General features: G+C 38.0%; 1 protein-coding gene across 4 annotated transcripts in view; it reads right to left on the bottom strand.

Moving 5' to 3' along the window:
- Positions 1 to 19,894, bottom strand: part of ARMC8 (armadillo repeat containing 8) — a 142,747-nt gene that overhangs the window by 63,900 nt on the left and 58,953 nt on the right. For all 4 annotated transcript variants that reach the window (XM_077130228.1, XM_077130226.1, XM_077130227.1 and 1 more), the window contains one exon: positions 219 to 299. In XM_077130228.1, the coding sequence (XP_076986343.1) occupies positions 219 to 299 (81 nt within the window). The remainder of the gene's footprint in view (positions 1 to 218; positions 300 to 19,894) is intronic.

The following is a 19,894-nucleotide window of genomic DNA, read 5'->3' as shown; positions in this document are numbered from 1 at the left end:
ATAGCAACTCATGCCACAAGAATATTCTGAAAAAAATGGAAATGCAAGGGCAGCCTTTTAAAAGAGCATTCATTATATAAAAACAATATCCCATAACATTATATACTGATACAGTATTACTCTTGATCATGACCTTTATTAAAGAAGTAATAAAATGTGTGGGCCTTTCTCTAGAAACCAGAGTATAAAAGTCTGACCATAATTTTTTAACTTCTTACTTTGTAGGACACTGAGGTTAGTAGATGAGCAATATTCTGAACTGCACCATGGTTAAATAAAATTGTTTGATGATCTGGCCCCTGTAAGAAAATAAAATAAAACATTACATTAAGAAAAGTAAAGATTTATTCCAATAAAACTTTATTTACTTAAATTCACCACAATGCAGAATTCTCAGATACTCTTTTCTTGCATAAATCCACCCCCCAAAAGAGCAGGTAAACATTGTTTTCAGCCCTGCAAGTGGCTGCCATATCTTACCTCCTCCTAGCTCTAGAAGTGCTACCCCCCCTCCTTATTCCCTCAAGACAAGGAAAGGGTTATGGATGCTATCCTGGCACAGGCCCTCTGCGATTCTTAATCAATACAACACCACAGCAACAGAGCCACTATGAATTCTGCATTTCATGGGCATATTTTCGCCCTATGACCACAGGAGACAGTGGCACAATCATTCTTCCAACTATGACTGATGGGCTAGTTGGGGGGACTCTAAAACTAACTGCAAGAAGAACTGAATCAGAGCCTGACCTACCTCAACATAGCAGGAAAGTCTGGATAATATTATAGTAGGAAACATAACGTTCAACAACTGAGAAGTGAACATGTTTTGGTTTCTATTTCTATAATAAAACTATTTCTGTATTTAAAATGATGATTTCTTGGGTTAGGAAAGTAAAAAGACAGGAAAATTGATGTGCTTTTTTTTTTTTTTATCAATTCCATTTTCTACTAATCAATTTACCAAAGACTTTCAAAGTAGTACAAGGTAAAGGCTAATGTGAGGTTTTGAATTTGCCATAAATCTTATATTTGCTCTACTTCTTCTACTCAATTAATGAAAAGTTAGTTCAAACCAGGACAAGGGTATTACTTTGTGCTTATCATTCTTCAGAAGAGAAACACAGCACTGAAAGGTGGGCTTCCTGTCTGTGATCACCAGAGGAAACCAGGGACTGGCCAGAACCAGAGCATTGGAACCAATCTCTCCATCTGCTAGTGAGCCCATTAAAACTCTCTTGCAGATGCTCATTCTTCCCTGGACTACAATACCAACATTCACACTTCTGAATAACACAAGAGCCATAATCTATTTTAAAGGTTTAACAATCCCCTAAATATTTTATATATTATTTAAAAGGTCCTTAAAAAACTACATATACACACAAACACACAAAATACACACAAAACTTCAGCAATTTCACTCTTAATTTCTATATATTTTCTAACTTCTGATAGAAAAAAAATAATTGTTTATCTCCTGATCATTCTATTACAGCTTCAGGACAGCATCACCCACCTTCTTACCATGTTCACCACAAATACAATGTAAGGAATTTAGGAAACTACAGGAAAGGAGGGAAAGAGGAGTGAACACTTACATACCAAATGAGGAAAATCACAGATGTATGCTATTTTAGGGCAACTTTCCAAATAAATGAAAATTAAATAGCTTGGTTCTAGAAAAACCATCTAGATTATAATTTAAGTGTTTAAATCACCTTCCAAATCGACACTGATTATCACAGATTTTTCAATTCTATAAGACATTTGGAATTTAAAATTTTTGCCAAAAGCCTCTGAAGTTTCTCTTCTGATATTACTTTGACAGCACACAAGTCAACGCAAAGAATTAAAGATGTCAAACAAACTCTTAATTTTCTGGTCAGCAGAGAAAGGTTTTGAGGAAATGACAATTTTTTTGCCAATTCATTTGTTAAAAATAAACTCAAATTGGGCAGGCCAAGGTGGCTCAGCAGGCTGAGTTCTTGCCTGCCATGCCAGAGACCCGGGTTCGCTTTCTAGTGCCTGCCCACGCAAAAAAAAAAAAAGAAAAAAGAAAAAATAAGTAAATAAACTCAAATTAACAGGGTCAAGAATTTCCTGATAATGAAACAATGTCTCATAGCCAGCCCTGGAAGATAGGCACAGAAAAGATACTCCAGAACTGTATGGCTCATTAAAAATCTTTCAGCCTCTATTCTTGAGCGCTCAAGAGAGCACAGCATCTTCTAGTCACAGACACAGTAATCTGAAAAGCGTACTGAAAATTGGACCCAAAGGTATAATTATGTGCCAAATTATGTTAAATTATGAGACGTCTGAATAATCCATTCCCTCAAAATCGCCCAAAGAGCTACGCATCAGAAACTTCTGAATGATTCTACAACTGCTCATATGAAACTTTTCAGTGCTGTTTTAGCTGAAATTATAAATAAAGGAAAATCATTAAATCACTATTTCTTTCAAAAGCAGAGAACTTACACTGAGAAAAGATTTACAGCCATACTCATGCCACTGAAGAACATTGTAAGAGAAAATTACCTTGACTCAGGTTTTAACCTGATAATTAGCATCTGCCTCTGTCATTACATGACCAAATTCAAGTCCTCAGAGACATAACGAGACCTGAGTGAATCATTACAGCATTAACAGACCCAGTGACAACAGCAATGGTCTACAACACAGAATCAGCTGGTGATCTCTGTACTATCACTAATTACAAAAAACCTTTTATTTTTATTTTGTTCATTTTTACATATAGAACCAAAATGAATATGATTCATAACAGAATTTTAAGACTTACTCACTGGAACCAACTTTGTTAAAATTAAATGGGTTCAGTGGTAGAATGCGCAACTTCCATGCGGGAGACCCAGGTTCAATTCCTGGACCATGTACCCCCCGAAAAAAAAAAAAATGGGACAGCACTTCACATTACTAATTTGCACATACTGATGTCATTATTAAATAAAACTTATATATACTTAGGGAAGGGGATCCAGTGAAGGGTTATTAAAACATTTATGTTATGAGCTAATCAAAATGATAGCTTTGGAATTCTCTTCCTGATTTACTGAAGAGTGAAAAAAAAGCTTAATAATAATATTAATCAGAATTCTAACTACTAAATCGCTGTGACTTCTTAAGGAGTTACACAAATATCTGAGAATTAATTTGGAGTTTAAGACCATGGGAGCGGGGATGGGAGGGTGAATGAGATGGCAATTCCAGGGTGTAAGTGACTTGGAAGAATCTTCTGCACCACATAGAGAGGCCCTGGTTGCAAAAGCTGAGACACTGAGAAGCAGAAAACTGGAGGTGTTCGGCTGATGCAAATAGCCTAACATGGAAACCCAGAGCCCTCAGGTTGCACAGATGGGGAGACTGGGACTAGGAAGTGAGCCAAGCCAAATCCTTGAACACACTACCCTCACCAGCACAGTCCCATGACCCGTGACTCACCCCACACCACAGGCACCTGAACCCCATCACCCAACCCCACTCCTGGCACTCCAATGGCCTCCACCCTGTCAACCCTTTGCACGCATACCCACCCCACAACCCACACCAAATGCACACACAGCTGCTCCACCCCAACTCACCTCTCCTCCATAAGTGCAATCTCGCCCACCCCTCCTAAGCCCTACCTCCCAGTCCCTGACCCCTGTGGGTGGTCACCAGCACATAAAGGCTGCGGGTGCTTACCTCCATACCCAGGCTACACCCACCCCAACCCATATAGTCATGCAGCGCCCCCCGCCTCCTCATCCCAAGTTCTGCACATTTGTATATCTGTTTACCGCACTCCCAGATTCGCACATGTGCACGGCCCCCCATCACGCCCGCCAGCTCTGGGAAAGGACCAACCTGCACAATGGACCACAATGCAGCGGGACTGCACTAGTGAAGGTAGTGCTTTCAAGGAACTCAGCATTCCTCACTTCCTAGTCCCCATCTCCCCATCCATGCACACCCGAGGGCTCCGGGCTTCCATGTCAGGCTGTTTATCCCAAGCCCACGCAGGAGTAACGCCGACCCACTGTCCTAGCTCTGCACATGCACGTTAAGGGCCCAGCAACCTAGATGAGTGCACACCAGGGCCCCGCCCTCCAGACCCATGAAACCACACAGCCACATCCTTCCCTCATAGGCACATTCTCCCCTACTGCCAAGCACCCATGCTCACTGGCACCAGCGAGGCATCCCAACTTGCAGCTACACCTGTGCTGCAACTTTGTTATGCCCTACCCATGCCCTGCATCCTGCTCCGTATCCATACTGCAAATACAAGGCTTTAGACTACTGAAGGACATCAACTTCCAAAGTAAACTAATCACGAATTAACATTCCGCAAAAACAGTAGAAGATAACTAAATATATCATGATGCAGACAGATATAGCCCAGCCTCACAACCAAATTAAAACACCAGAGGAGACACAGATGTTGGAACAACTAATCAAAGTTGTCCATATAACTCTACTAAACAAATGGGATGGCTAATGACATAAAGGAGATCAAAAAGGCATTAGAAGAGCATAAACAGGAATTTGAAAGACTAAATAGAAAAACAGCAGATACCACAGAGATTAAAGATACAGACCAAATAAAAAACACATTAGATTGTGAAAACCTTGTGTCTGATGTTCCTTTTATCTACCATGTCAAAAGACGAGTAGAACATATGGAATAAAAATAAGGAATAGGGGGAATAAATGTTAAAATAAATTTAGTTTGAAACGCTAGTGATAAATGAAAGCGAGGGGTAAGGGGTATGGTATGTATAATCTTTTTTTTTTCCTGTTATCGTTTTATTTCTTTTTCGGTTGTCTTTTTATTTCTTTTTCTGAATTGATGCAAATGTTCTAAGAAATGATGAATATGCAACTATGTGATGATATTGAGAATTATTGATTATATATGTAGAACGGAAAAAAAAACACATTAGAGATGCATATCAAACAGATTTGAAGAGGCAGAAGAAAGAATAAGCGAATTAGAGGAGAGGACAACTGATTTCGAACACTTAAAAACAGCAAATGGCAAAAATGATGGAAAAAACTGAACTGGACCTCTGGGAAACAATGGACAAAACAAAGAACACAAATATAAAAATCACTGCTGTCCTGGAAGGAAAAGAGAAGAGTAATGTGTTAGGGAGAGTAGTTGAGGATACAATGGGGAAAAACTTTCCAACCTTTATGAAGGACATAATGTGCAAGTCAAAGAAGCTCAACAAAGTCCAAATAGAATAAATACAAATAGGCCTTTCCCAAGACACATACTAATCAGTCTTTGAAATGATGAAGAGAAACAGAAAACCCTGAAAGTGGCAGAGAAAAACAATCTACTACATACAAGGGAAACCACTGAGACTGAGTTCTGACTACTCAATTGGGACTGTGGAGACATGAAAGCAGTGATATGATATATTTAAGATCCCGAAAGAGACAGACTTCCAGGCAAAAATTCGGTACCCAGCCAAACTGTCCTTCAAAACTGAGGGACACCAAAAATCCCAGAGTGATTTGAACAGTGAATAAAGAAGTATTTGTAAAGTACCCTTGGGGGAAGGGTGAGAAAGAGGGAAAATTCAACTTCCACATTCAGAGAATTCCTGATATTTCTGCAAGCAGTGGGGACAAGCAAATCAACAGGCCGAGCTCTCAATCTTGGGTTTGTACATATTGAACTTAACCCCACAAAGGACAGGCTAAGCCTACTTAAAATTAGGCCTAAGAGTCACCCCCAGAGAACCTCTTTTGTTGCTCAGATGTGGCCTATCTCTCTCTCAGCCAGCATGGCAAGCAAACTCACTGCCCTCCTCTTCTCTGCATGGAACATGAGTCCCAGGGATGTACACATCCCTGTCAATGCGGCACAGAAATCCTGGAATGAGCTGGAACTCAGCATCAAGGGACTGAGAAAACCTTCTCAACCAAAAGGGGGAAGAGAGAAATGATACAAAATAAAGTGTCACTGGCTAAGAGATTTCAAACAGAGTCGAAAGGTTATCCTGGAGGTTATTCTTACAGCTTATATAGATATTTCCTTTTCAGTTTAAGGTGTGTTAGAGAGGATAGAGGGAAGTACCTGAAACTGTACAGCAGGATTCCAATAGCCATGTTTCTTGAAGATGACTGTATAATGTTATAGCTTTTGCCATGTGGACTGTGCGATTGTGAAAACCTGTGTCTGATGCTCCTTTTAACTACAGTATGGACAGATGAGTAAAACATAAGGATTAAAAATAAATAAATTATAGGGGGAACAAATGTTAAAATAAATTGAGCAGATGGAAATATTAGTGATTAATGAAAAGGAGTGGTAAGGGGTATAGAAAAAAAAGTAGGGGAACAAAGGTTAAAATATATTGGACTGATAGAAATATTAGCAGTCAATGAGAGGGAGGGGTAAGGGGTATGGTATATATGAATTTTTTCCTTTTTCTTTTTATTTCTTTTTCTGGAGTGATGCAAATATTGTAAGAAATGATCATGGCAATGAATATACAACTATGTGATGATATTGTGAGTCATTGATTATATATCAAGAATGCTCATATGTTAAGAATGTTCATGTCTGCATGTTATTATGTTTTGTCAATAAAAATATAAAAAAATTAAAAATTAAAAAACAACAACAACAAAAAACTGAAGGACAGAGTAAAATTCTCACAGACAAATCTTGAAACAAGAGACTAGTCTTACAAGAAATATTAAAGGGAGTTCTGCCAGTTGAAAAAAAAAGACAGGAGAGGAAGGTCTGGGGGAGGGCACAGAACTGGACAGTACACAGTAAGGGTAACTTACAGGATAAAGAAAGAGATGGGGAAAAGAATATATGGATCTGACAAATAAAATCTAAAAGATAAGATGGTAGATTCAAGCAATAACGCTGAATGTTAGCAAACTAAACTAACCAATTAAAAGATATAAATTGGCAGGATGGATTAAGAAATATAATCCAGCTATATGTTACTTATAAGAGACTCATTTTAGACACAAGGATGCAAATAGACTGAAAGTGATAGGATGGTAAAAGATGTTCCACCCAAGTCGTAACCAAAAGAAAGCAGGAGTAGCTATACTAGTATCGGACAAAATAGACTTTAAATGTGAAGACATCATGAGAGACAAAGAAGGGCACTATATATTAATAAAAGGAATAATTCACCAAGAAGTAACTACAATATAAATGTTTATGCTCCCAACCAATGAGTTCTAAAATACATGAGACAGACACTGGCAAAACTGAAGGGAGCAACAGATACTTTAATAACAACAATAGTAGGAGACTTTAATACACCGCTCTCCTTTATAGATAGCAGAAGCATACAGAAGATCAACAAGGAAACAGAGAAGTTAAAAAAACTTGATAGGACAGGCCACAGTGGCTCAGCAGGCAGGAATGCTTGCCTGCAATGCCAGAAGACCCAGGTTTGATTCCCAGTGCCTGCCCATGTGAAAAACAAAAACAAAAACAAAAAAAACCTTGATAAATGAATTAGATGTAACAGACATATATAAGTCATTGCACAACAAAAACAAAAAACAGGATATACATTATTCTCCAGTGCTCATGAAACATTCCCCAGGATACATCATATACATGCTGGGGCACAAAACAGATCTTCATGAATTTAAAAATACTGAAATTATTCAAAGCACTTTCTCTAATCACAGTGGAATGAAGCTGGATCTCAATAACCACCAAAGAACAAGAACATTCACAAATATATGGAGATTAAATAACTCACTCTTAAACAACCAATGGGTCAAAGAAGAAATTGCTAGAGAAATCAGTAGCTATCTGGAGAGGAATGAAAATGAGAATACAACATATCAGAATTTATGGGATGCAGCAAAGGCTGTGCTGAGAGGGAAATTCATTGCCCTAAAATGCCGATATTAAAAAACAAGAAAGAAAAAAATCGAGGACTTAACTGCTCACCTTGAGGAACTTGAGAAAAAACAGCAAACCAACCACAAAGGAAACAGAAGAAGAGAAATAACAAAGATTAAAGCAGAGTTAAATCAACAGGAGAATCAAAGAACAACAGAAAGAATCAATAAACACAGGTTGGTTCTTTGAGAAAATGAATAAAATTGATGGGCCACAAAAACAAAAACAAAATAAAAAGGAAAAAAGAAAATTTGAAGGGCCACTAACAAGACTGACAAAGGAAAAAAGAGAGAGAATGCAAACAAACAAAATCAGAAATGAGAAGGGACGCATTACCACAGACCCTGAAGAAATAAAAGAAATCATAAGAGGATACTATGAACAACTATATACCAACAAACTAGACAATTTATATGAAATGGACAAATTTCTGGAAACACACAAAGAAGCTACACTGACTGAAGAAGAAACAGAAGACCTCAACAAACCAATCACAAGTAAAGAGATTCAATCAGTCATCAAAAATCTTCCCACAAAGAAAAGCTCAGGGCCAGATGGCTTCACAGGGGAATTTTATCATACATTCCAAAAAGACCTAACACCAAACCTGCCGAAACTCTCCAAAAAACTGAGGAAAAAGGAACACTGCCTAACTCATTTTATGAAGCTAATGCCGTTTTAATACCAAAACTGGGTAAAAATGCTATAAGAAAGGAAAACTACAGGCCAATCTTCCTAATGAATATAGATGCAAAAATTCTCAACAGAATATTAGCAAATTGAACCCAACAACACACTAAAAGAATTATACACCACAACCAAGTGGGGTTTATACCAGGAAGCAAGGATGGTTCAACACAAGAAAATCAATTAATGTAATACACCACATTAACAAATCAAAAGGGAAAAATCATATGATCATCTTAAATGATGCTGAAAAAGCATTCGACAAATTTCAACATCTTTTTCTGGTAAAAACACTTCACAGAAATCAAAGGAAAATTCCTCAATATGATAAAGGGCATATATGAAAAACTGATGGCCAGCATTGTAATCAATGGAGAGAGACTGAAAGCTTTTCCCCAAGATCACGAATGAGACAAGGATACTCACTGTCACCACTATTATTCAACATTGAACTAGAAGTTCCAGCTAGAGTAATCAGGCAGGACAAAGATATAAGAGGCATCCAAACTGGAAAGGAAGAAGTAAAACTTTCATTATTTGCAGATGACATGATAACGTATTTGGAAAATCCTGAGAAATCTACAACAGTTACTTGAGCTAATAAATAAATTCAACAAGGTGGCAGGATATAAAATTAATGTGCAACAGTAACATTTCTATACACAAGCAATGACCTGAGGAGTCAGTTAAGGAAAAACTTCCATTTGAAATAGCAACTAAAAGAATCAAGTACCTAGGAATGAACTTGACTAGGAACCTAAAGGATTTATACACAGACAACTACATAACATTGCTAAAAGAAATCAAAGACGATCTAAATAGGTGGAATGACATTTCCTGCTCATGGATAGAAAGGTTAAATATAGTTAAGATGTCAATTCTACCCAAATTGATCCACAGATTCAATGTAGTACCAATCAAAATATCAATAACCTACTTTGAAGACTTGGAAAAGCTAGTTACCAAATTCATTGGAAGGGAAACAGACACCAAATAGCTAAAAGCATGCTAAAAAAAGAAGAACAAAGTGGAAGGATTAACACTTCCTGACTTTAAAATATATTCTAAAGACAGTGGTACTGGCACAAAGACAGAAGTATTGACCAATGGAATTGAATCAAGAGTACAGAAATAGACCAGCAAATCTATGGTCAACTGATTTTTGACATGGCCCCCAAATCCACCGAACTGGGACAAAATAGTCTTTTCAATAAGTGAGCATGGGAGAACTGATATCAAAACCAAAAGAACGAAAGAAGACCATTATCTTACACCCTATACAAAAATTAACCCAAAGTGGATCAAACACCTAAAATAAGAACTAGCACCACAAAGCTTCTAGAAGAAAATGTAGGGAGACATCTTCAAGACCTAGTAATAGGAGGTAGCTTCCTGAAGTTTACACCCAAAGCACAAGCAACAAAAGAAAAATAAATGGGAACTCCTCAAAATCAAATGCTTCTGTACCTCAAAAGACTTTGTCACACATTGAACAAAGGTTTGATATCCTGTATACATAAAGAAATCATACAACTCAACAACTAAAAAACAATCCAATTATAAAATGGGCTGAAGATATGAATAGACATTTTTCTGAAGAGCACATACAGATGGCTCAAAAGCATATAAAGCGATGCTCACATAAGGGAAATGCAGATCAAGACTACAATGAGATACCACCTCATACCTATAAGAATGGCTGCTACTAAACAAACAGGAAACTATAAATGTTGGAGAGGATGTGGAGAAATTGGGACACTTATATACTGCTGGTGGGAATATATAATGGGGTAGCCATCACAGAAGACAGTTTTGTAATTTCCTAGGAAACTAAATATCAAGTTGCCCCATGACCCAGCAATAGCACTCCTTGGTATATACCCTGAAGAGCTGAAAGCAGTGACTCAAATAGACATTTGCACACTGATCTTCAAAGCAGCATTATTAACAACTGCCAAAAGATGGAAACAATCCAAATGCCCATCAACAGATGAGTAGATTAACAAAATGTGGTAAATACACAGAATGGAATATTATGCAGCAGTAAGACAAAATGATGTCCTGAAGCACATGTCAAGATGGATGAGCCTTGAGGCTAGCTAATGAGACTGAACTCAAATGTAAGGGAATAGACAGAAGTGAAGGCAGATCTCTAGTGGGTCTATAAATAATAGAACCATATTGAAGGTAAACAAGATTGAAAGAGGTTGTACAGAAATATATGTCCCATTGATTAACACTAGAAATATAAATAAGTTCTTTCAAGAATTACCTCAAGGGTATGATTTGTTTAAAAAGATAGTTTAAGTCCACGGTACAGGGAGAAAACTGCTATTGCATACTATTGGCTACGTTTAAGGAAAACATCAGCAATACCACAGCAACAGCTAGGGCAAGTAATGGGGGAAGGGACAAGAGTTAAGGGGAAGGTTAGATTTCCTTTTGGTGATGGTGTGTTTACTGGCTATCTTTCTCTTGGGAACAATGAAATTACCTAAAATTGACAGGGTGATGGCCTGAAGACTTTAGGCATTATACATGATGCTTAATGAATACAGGTAGCTGAAGGATGCACTGACTGAGAAGTAGATTGGTGAATGATGGTGTATACATATGATCGAGTATTGTGCTGCTAACAAAAAGGAATGAAGTTATGAGGCACGCAACAAAGTGAATGAACCTCTGGGACATCTGGTGAGGCAAAATAAACCAAAAATGAAAGAAAATTATTGAATGGTCTCCTATAGAAAATGATTATAAGAAAACAGGGGCCTACACTGTAAGCTCTTATAGCAGATACATTTAGTCCAGAGTGGTAATTACTATTTCTGGATTTTGAGGCTGTTTTATACATATGTATAACCTGATAATCTAGTATTTAGAGATAAGAACGAAGCCCATCAGGTCAGCATTAAGGTAATTCAGAACACAGGGGTAAGGAAGACATTGCCAATATTTTAGGGCTGCACCTACTCTTTGAGACCAAAGAAGAAAGGTTAATTTTGCCTGGAAGCTAAATTTTCTGTAGCACATAATCTAACTCAACCTGTCTGAATCACTCATTTGAACAACTGAAACACTGGGAGCCCAGAATAAGAATGAGAGCCTTTAATCCTGTATAGCTTAATGTGAAGCATGGGTACATCTCAGAGTATATTAAGCAGATAATCAAAAAGTATTGGCAAAGTCCCTTAAGGGATTGGAGAAAAAATACGGAACTATCAAACTTTAACACGAGGGAATCCCCTGATACTGTAACAAACTTTAGAGACACCTAAATCAATAGGCCAAACCTTGATCTTGAGGCTTACTCTTGTGAAGCTTATGTAGGTAGCAGAGAAGCTTAGCCTACCTAAAGGTATGCCTAAGAGTTACTTCTGGTGGACTTTTATTGCTCACATGTGGCCCCAGTATCTCTAAGCCCAATTCTGCAAGTGAAATCATTGCCCTCCCCGCTACGTGGGGCATGAGATTCAGGTGTCAAAATCTCCTTGGCAGCATGAGAGATGACTCCCAGGGATGAATCCGGCCCTGACACCACAGGATCAACAATTCCATCCTGACCATAAGTGGGAAAGGAAGTGTAATTAATAAAGTATCCGTATCTTAGAGAGTTCAAATAGAGACGAGAGTCCACTCTGGAGGTCACTCTTTCTCAAACTTCAGTTACTCAAGCTATCATACCTTGCCAAACCCCAACCAAAACCATTCCGGGCAATCCTAAAGAATACCTATGGCAATACATAAGATTCAATAAAGGTTCCACTCACTAGGGTAACTTTCCAGAAACCTACAACCTCCAGATGGGTCCCTGGACCATTAAGTCCTGAAATGCAGAGGGGCCAGCCTCTCTAAAACATCAGCTAGTTCCATCTCCCTACCCCATATTACTAACAGACCCTTCCAACATAAAAATGTTAGAATGGTCATAGCTGTAATACCCCTAAAAAGTGGGAGAGAAAGATCAAAGGTAATGTTGTAGTTAAACAGAGAAGGTAGGGTTTAACAAATGAATATGAATCCTGAATCAGTAAACAGATATTTCTTTTAGTCTCCAGTATATTAGAGCTGCTAGAAGTAAAAACCTAAAATTTGTGGAAGTGTAATTCACACCAAACTCTGAAATTTGTTCCACAAGTGTTGTGCTATCCTTTGAAATTTATTGCTTTTTGGCATATATGTTATTTTTCACAAAAAGGAAAAAAAAGTCAATTGTGGTGATAAAAAATATTTATTCCTTCTAGCCTCCTATATTCTGGAGCAGCTAGAAGGAAAAATATGTGAGGATGGTATGGCAGCCCATGACAAACTCTGGGATTTGTCCTGCAACTACTTTTTTTTTTTTTTTTTTTTTTACATTTTCTTGTTTTTTATTGTATTTTGTTTCTCCGTTTTCGTTACATGGGCTGGGGCCGGGAATCGAACCGAGGTCCTCCGGCATAGCAGGCAAGCACTTTGCCCGCTGAGCCACCGCGGCCCGCCCATGCAACTACTTTTTGAAGAGTGCTTTGAAAACTACTGTTTTTTCCTTTCTTTGGATTGTATATATGTTATATTACGCAACCAAAAACAAGTGAAAAAAAAATGACTATGAAGGCTTTTAAATGCTCCCCATTCTGTGGAAGATTCTTCACTAATCCCAGCTCTATGGGTTGATTTGGTGAAAAACCAGAGAGATTTGATAGGAGTCAAATGATAGCTCTTCCTCTCCAGTTAGTTCAGCTACTAATTACTTTCTTGCAACTATTTTTTTTATAAAATCCTCCCATGGGGGGGAGAAAGAGTTACCTCTGTAAGAAAAATTTGCTGTAACCTCTGGGGCAAAGATATTGAGGGATTAAAAAGTTATAGGTCTTATAAGCAGCAGGGAACAATTATTGATTGGCCTTACTATTTGTAAATATAACTCCATCAGTAAGGGTATTCATACAAAAAAGATGCAAACCTTAGGGAAAAAAGTCACTTGCACATGAATTTTCAGTGAAGTGACTGTTCTTAATGGCAAAAGACTGAAAACAATCTAAATGTTCACCAACAGGGAACCAGCTGAATAAAGTACAGAACATTCATATAATGAAATAAAGAAAAAAGGAAATGAGAAAACTCTTTGCACTAATAAAAATGATCCCTGAGATATAACGTAAAGGAAAAGAAAGTTTAGAGAATTTATATAGTATTCTACCCTTTGTGCTAAAATGGAAGAAAAGGATACTTATTATATTTGCTTGTATATTGAAGAAAATTTAAAATTCTATTAAGATTAGGTCACCTCCAGGTAGGGGAATGGACTGGTTGTGGACAGGAGTAGAACAATGAGGCAACTCTGCCTGCTTAGCCATTCTTTCAAGTTCTGCCAAAATTTAAACTGGAATGTTAAAATTTATAAGGCAAAAAACCTTAGTATGCTGGTGGGTAAGCTGAGTCTGATTAAGGTTTATCTTCAAGATTTACTCTCAGTTACCTATCTGTTAATAGGTAAAAAACAAAAAGTCAGATTCTTAGGAGACCCTTCTTCACTTTGGCTTCCGATCACAGTCTACTGCCACCGTTCAAATGAATATGCCAGGACCTCTGCTATTTTAAATGAAACAGTGCAAGGAAAGCATTTGGAACAGTGCACAGCACAAGACAAATACCCAACAAATAGTCTGCATAATTATAACTGCAGATGGCATGGATGAGATGAGAGAACAGGGAATACACATAAAACTCAAGCTCCGAGCAGGAAAATTCACAAATATATGGTGGCTAAACAACACACTCTTAAACAACCAAAAGGTCAAGGAAGAAATTACAAGAGAGTTCAGTAAATATCTTGTTCTAATTTGCTAGTTGCCAGAATGCAATATACCAGAAACAAAAAGGCTTTTAAAAAGGGGAATTTATTAAGCTGCAAGTTTACAGTTCTAAGGTTGTGAAAATGTCCAAATTAAAACCAGTCTAGAGAAAACGAACAAACTAAGGCATCAGTGAAAGATACCTTGGTTCAAGAAAGCCGATGACGCTCAGGATCTCTCTCAACTGGAAGGGCACGTGGCAAAGATGGTGGCATCTGCTAGATTTCTCTCCAGGCATCTTGTTTCATGAAGCTTCCCCAGGGGTGTTTTCCTTCTACATCTCCAAAGGTCTCCGAGTGTGAGAGCCCTGTGGCTCTCCTGACTCTGAAACTTTTTTCTAAAATGCTTCTTTTAAAGGATTCCAGTAAACTAATCAAGTCTCACATGGAATGGGTGGGGTCATATTTACCTCTAATCACAGGTTAATACCAACCACGCAAGTCACATCCTCTGGAGATAATCTAATGAAGTTTCCAACCCCACAGTGCTGAAAAGGAACTAAAATGACTGCCTTTATAAGATGGATCAAGATTAGAACATGGGAGCGGCCAAGATGGAAGTTTAATGATGTGCGCGTTTTAGTTCATCCACCAGAACAACTACCAAATAACGAGAAACAGTACAGAACAGCTCCTGGGGCCACATCAGTGACCCGACACACAGCCAGTCTGTTGCGAGCTGCGAGTCTCCGCAGAACCATGAGTTCCCCGAGGTGCGGTGGTTGGTGCCCCTCCCCCACAGGCTGCTACCCAGAGGGGAAAGGAAAGAGACTTTACCAGTAGCAGGGGCTGAGCACAACCAAATGCCATTGTGGAATTAATTAACAAATTGTGACTACTAAAAATAGGCCCCCAGCTCAGGTGAACCTGGTCAAAGAGGAGGTCGCTCATTTTTGTCTGGCGCCAAAGGGGCAGGGCTGATGGAAAAAGAAATGAAAAAAAAAAAAAAAGTTTTTTGTGGCTGTGTTTCTACAAAGGCTTGACTGCCTTTGGATACAGCGGCAGGATGTCTCAGGCTGCAACTGCCTCAGACATAGGCAGAAACAAGGTTGTTTGAGAGCCTGTCTGGAACCTGTGCCTTTCCCAGGGGAGGGGTGAAGCCCAACTCAGGTGGAATCCCTCCCTTAAGGAATTCCCACACCAGGGTTTGGTAATATGAAGCCATTAAAAACAGCCTACAACCTCTCCTCTGTCTTGACCACACCCCTAGCAGGGAGAGTCTGCCAAAGTTAAAGGTACCACATCATCTTATGCTGGTGGGACCAATAGGCAGACAAGTGCCACATTCTGGGCAGGAAAAGAAAAACAGAGCCCAGAGACTTCACAGGAAAGTCTTTCAACCTGCTGGGACTCACCCTCAGGGAAAACCGATGCAGGTGACTCTTTCCTCCTGATAGGAGGCCAGTTTGGTCTGGGAAAATCCAGCTTGGGTCTATAATACCTACGTAGACCCTCCTAAGGGTTGGGGGGCGGGGGAAAGGCACCATACAAGCAGGGCAAGAAACAAGAAATCAAGTACAGAAAAATTCTCCTCTGTTAAACAAAACCTAAGCTAGAGGTCCAGAAAAAGATGAACTGAATGTCAAAGAACAGACAGACAACAAATTCATCCAGCAAGAAAACCCTAGGTAAAAGAAGTGAAAGCAATCTCCAGAATAAACTAATTAAGGTAGTTAAATGCCTAGACAGCATCAAAAAATAACAAATCACACCAGGAAAATTGAAGATATGGCCAGTCAAAGGAACAAACCAACAATTCAAATGAGATACAGGTGTTGAAACAATTAATTCAGAATATACCAACAGACATGGAAAACCTCATCAAACACCAAATCAAAGAACTGAGGGAGGATATAAAGAAGGCAAGGAATGAACAAAAAGAAGAAATCAAAAGTCTGAAAAAAAAATCACAGAACTTATGGGAATGAAAGGCACGGTAGAAGAGATGAAAAAAACAATGGAAACCTACAATGGTAGATTTTAAAAGACAGAAGATAGGATTAATGAACTGGAGGACGGAACATCTGAAATCCGACAAGAAAAAGAAAATACAGGGAAAAAATGGAAAACTATGAGTAGGGACTCAGGGAATAGAATGACAATATGTAGCAAACAAATATACGTGTTGTGGGTGTCCCAGAAGGAGAAGAGAAGGGAAAAGGAGGAGAAAAACTAATGGAGGTTTTTCTATCCAGTCCTGTTGCACAGTCTGTATCCCTTCAGCTCCAATTACCCACTATCTTACCCTATTTCTAACTCCTGATGGTCTCTGTTACCAATGACATATTCCAAGTTTATTCTCTAATGCTGGTTCACATCAGTGGGACCATAAAAAATGGACAGCACAATACTACCTAGTTGTAATGTAATTATGTTAAAACACTGAATGAAGCTGCATCTGAGCTATAGTTTTTTTTTTTTTAATTTTTTTTCTATTATCATTTTATTTCTTTTTCTGTTGTCTTGCTATTTCTTTTTCTAAATCGATGCAAATGTACTAAGAAATGATGATCATATATCTATGTGATGATATTAAGAATTACTGATTGTATATGTAGAATGGAATGATTTCTAAATGTTGTGTTAGTTAATTATTTTTAATTAAAAAAAAAACTAATGGAGGAAATTATCACTGAAAATTTCTCAACTCTTACGAAAAGACTTAAAATTACAGATCCAAGAAGTACAGTGTACCCCAAAGAGAAAAGATCCAAATACACGTAATCCAAGATACTTAGTAATCAAAAAGTCAGAGGAAGAAGAGAAAGAGACAATCCTGAAAGCAGCAAGGAAAAAGCAATCCATCACATAAAAGGGACGCCCAAAAAGACTATGCGTAGAGTTCTCAGCAGAAACCATGGAGGTGAGAAGACAGTGGGATGATATATTTAATTACTAAAAGAGAAAAACTGCCAACCAAGAATTCTATATCCAGCAAAACTGTCCTTCAAAAATGTCCTTCAGTGTTTTAACAAAATTACATTACAATTAGGTAGTATTGTGCTGTCCATTTTTTTTATTAATTAAAGAAAAAAAAGAAATTAACACAACATTTAGAAATCATTCCATTCTACATATGCAATCAGTAATTCTTAACATCATCACATAGATGCACGATCATCATTTCTTAGTACATTTGCATCGATTTAGGAAAAGAACTAGCAAAACAACAGAAAAAGATATAGAATGTTAATATAGAGAAAAAAATAAAAATACTAATAATAGTAAAAAGAAAAAAAAAAGACAAACAGACAGACAAAAAAAAAAAAACCTATAGCTCAGATGCAGTTTCATTCAGTGTTTTATCATGATTACTTTACAATTAGGTATTACTGTGCTGTCCATTTTTGAGTTTTTGTATCTAGTCCTGTTGCAGTCTGTATCCCTTCAGCTCAAATTACCCATTATCTTACCCTGTTTCTAACTCCTGCTGGTCTCTGTTACCAATGACATACTCCAAGTTTATTCTGAAATGTCGGTTCACATCAGTGGGACCATACAGTATTTGTCCTTTAGTTTTTGGCTAGACTCACTCAGCATAATGTTCTCTAGGTCCATCCATGTTATTACATGCTTCATAAATTTATTCTGTCTTAAAGCTGCATAATATTCCATCGTATGTATATACCACAGTTTGTTTAGCCACTCTTCTGTTGATGGACATTTTGGCTGTTTCCATCTCTTTGCAATTGTAAATAATGCTGCTATAAACATTGGTGTGCAAATGTCCGTTTGTGTCTTTGCCCTTAAGTCCTATGAGTAGATACCTAGCAATGGTATTGCTGGGTCGTATGGCAATTCTATATTCAGCTTTTTGAGGAACCGCCAAACTGCCTTCCACAGTGGTTGCACCATTTGACATTCCCACGAACAGTGGATAAGTGTGTCTCTTTCTCCGCATCCTCTCCAGCACTTGTCATTTTCTGTTTTGTTGATAATGGCCATTCTGGTGGGTATGAGATGATATCTCATTGTGGTTTTTTTTTTTTTTTTTAAGAGAGAGGGAGGAAGGGAAGGAAAGACAGAGAGAAGGAAGGAAGGATGGAAGGGAGGAAGAAAGGGAAACATCTTTAAACATTTTCTTGTTTTATTATATTTTGTTTGTTTCTTACATGGGCTGGGGCCGGGAATCGAACCGGGGTCCTCCGGCATAGCAGGCAAGCACTCTTGCCCGCTGAGCCACCGCGGCCCGCCTCTCATTGTGGTTTTGATTTGCATTTCTCTAATGGCCAGGGACATTGAGCATCTCTTCATGTGTCTTTTGGCCATTTGTATTTCCTCTTCTGAGAGGTGTCTGTTCAAGTCTTTTTCCCATTTTGTAATTGGGTTGGCTGTATTTTTGTTGTTGAGTTGAACTGTCTCTTTATAAATTCTGGATACTAGACTTTTATCTGATATGTCGTTTCCAAATATTGTCTCTCATTGTGTAGGGTGTCTTTCTACTTTCTTGATGAAGTTCTTTGATGCACAAAAGTGTTTAATTTTGAGGAGCTCCCATTTATTTCTTTCTTTCTTCAGTGATCTTGCTTTAGGTTTAAGGTCCATAAAACCGCCTCCGATTGTAAGTTTCATAAGCTATCTCCCTACATTTTCCTCTAACTGTTTTATGGTTTTAGACCTAATGTTTAGATCTTTGATCCATTTCGAGTTAACTTTTGTATAGGGTGTGAGTTACGGGTCCTCTTTCATTCTTTTGCATATGGATATCCAGTTCTCTAGGCACCATTTATTGAAGAGACTGTTCTGTCCCAGGTGAGTTGGCTTGGCTGCCTTATCAAAGATCAAATGTCCATAGATGAGAGGGTCTATATCTGAGCACTCTATTCGATTCCATTGGTCGATATATCTATCTTTATGCCAGTACCATGCTGTTTTGACCACTGTGGCTTCATAATATGCCTTAAAGTCCAGCAGCGTGAGACCTCCAGCTTTGTTTTTTTTTCCCTCAAGATACTTTTAGCAATTCGGGGCACCCTGCCCTTCCATGTAAATTTGCTTATTGGTTTTTCTATTTCTGAAAAATAAGTTGTTGGGATTTTGATTGGTATTGCATTGAATCTGTAAATCAATTTAGGTAGGATTGACATCTTAACTATATTTAGTCTTCCAATCCATGAACACGGCATGCCCTTCCATCTATTTAGGTCTTCTGTGATTTCTTTTAACAGTTTTTTGTAGTTTTCTTTGTATAGGTTTTTTGTCTCTTTAGTTAAATTTATTCCTAGGTATTTTATTCTTTTAGTTGCAATTGTAAATGGAATTCGTTTCTTGATTTCCCCCTCAGCTTGTTCATTGCTCGTGTATAGAAAAGCTACAGATTTTTGAATGTTGATCTTGTAACCTGCTACTTTGCTGTACTCATTTATTAGCTCTAGTAGTTCTGTTGTGGATTTTTCCGGGTTTTCGACGTATAGTATCATATCGTCTGCAAACAGTGATAGTTTTACTTCTTCCTTTCCAATTTT

The sequence above is a fragment of the Tamandua tetradactyla genome, chromosome 15 (assembly GCF_023851605.1).
Source record: "Tamandua tetradactyla isolate mTamTet1 chromosome 15, mTamTet1.pri, whole genome shotgun sequence".
NCBI classification, from domain to species: Eukaryota; Metazoa; Chordata; class Mammalia; order Pilosa; family Myrmecophagidae; genus Tamandua; species Tamandua tetradactyla.
The sequence above is the reverse complement of the archived record's forward strand: the minus strand, read 5'-3'. Positions and strand labels throughout refer to the sequence as shown.